The sequence below is a fragment of the Propithecus coquereli genome, unplaced genomic scaffold (assembly GCF_000956105.1).
Source record: "Propithecus coquereli isolate 6110/MARCELLA unplaced genomic scaffold, Pcoq_1.0 Scaffold140, whole genome shotgun sequence".
Lineage (NCBI taxonomy): Eukaryota > Metazoa > Chordata > Mammalia > Primates > Indriidae > Propithecus > Propithecus coquereli.
The window spans coordinates 4,526,647-4,527,738 of record NW_012138303.1 but is presented as its reverse complement, the minus strand read 5'-3'; the positions used below and the strand labels follow the sequence as shown (position 1 = coordinate 4,527,738).

Genomic DNA, 1,092 nt, shown 5'->3' with positions numbered 1-1,092 from the left:
ATCTGTCCGCTGTGGAGAGCCCCCCGCCCCGTTTCGCCCTCCAGCTCCTGCCGCGGGGACAGCGACACGCTCTCCGAGCCGCGCACTTCTGCAACCAGAGGCACGCCACCCGACATCCCGTCCTTTCCACCCACCCTCGCGGGCCCCGCCTGGCGTCCGGGCGCGGGCCGGGGCCGGTCCCTCTCCCGGCTTCCTCTGGCGACACCGACAGCCGGTCCGGCCGCCCTGGGCGACAGAGAAAGCGCAGGGCCCTTCGTACCCGCCCCTCTCCCTAAGCGCGCGCGCGCGCTCCGGCGCCCTGGACGTGATCTCAGCCTCTCCTACCGGTCGACCGTCGGCTCCCGGCCCCATCGGGTCCCTCGTGGGCGCTCAAAGGCAGCAGATGCCCACGGCAGGCGGCGACCAGCGTCCGGCGGCTGGTGGCCAGCGCCACTGTGGGAGACTCTGTTGGCACCCGCCTCGAGCGCATGGGTGGTTCAGTGGTAGAATTCTCGCCTGCCACGCTGGAGGCCCGGGTTCGATTCCCGGCCCATGCAGTCCGCTGTCCCCTTTTGGCCCTGCAGCCCCAAATGCCTGGCGGCGCTCCACCCTGCCTCCTTCCACCCGAGACGAAAGCGCCTGTCCTACAGCAGCTCCGCCCGCCAGCACAAGCCACCTCTGCCCAATTCCCCCGCACCTCTCTCGCCTGCCCCGTGGAACCCGTCGTCCACGCCTCCCCAGACACCTTTCCGGCTCAGCTTAACCTCGCTAGCGCCACACACCTACCTGGTCCCCGTTCTCTTCATTGGCCTGCCACCGCCTCAGTCCGCGCACGCATTTCGCCTGCCTCGAGGAATACCGCCGGCCGCCACACGCCTGCACTCGCCCGCCGCACCTCTTCTCTTCGCATTTCGCCACATTGCCTCGCCCTCTGGCTGCCCGCACCCTGAGAAGCCTGTCGTGGCTGCCCGACCCGGAGCAAGGACAGCGAGTCTCTTAAGACTGGCGCACACATCACATTCCCCTGGAGGGTCGCACAGTCCTTAAACCACACGAGGAAATCAAAAAGCACACGGACGGCATCATCGCAAATGCGGGGTCCAGATTCGGTGC

At 68.2% G+C, this 1,092-nt stretch overlaps 1 protein-coding gene and 1 non-coding gene across 2 annotated transcripts in view; one reads left to right on the top strand and one right to left on the bottom strand.

Annotated features, from left to right (window-relative positions):
• Positions 1-469, bottom strand: part of CFAP126 (cilia and flagella associated protein 126) — a 53,553-nt gene extending 53,084 nt beyond the window's left edge. Inside the window, exon 1 of the mRNA XM_012639514.1 lies at positions 325-469. Coding sequence (XP_012494968.1) covers positions 325-469 — 145 coding nt within the window. The remainder of the gene's footprint in view (positions 1-324) is intronic.
• On the top strand, positions 466-536 carry TRNAG-GCC. Its single transcript has one exon. It is a non-coding gene; the product is annotated as a tRNA-Gly (tRNA).
• Positions 537-1,092: the final 556 nt, after the last annotated feature.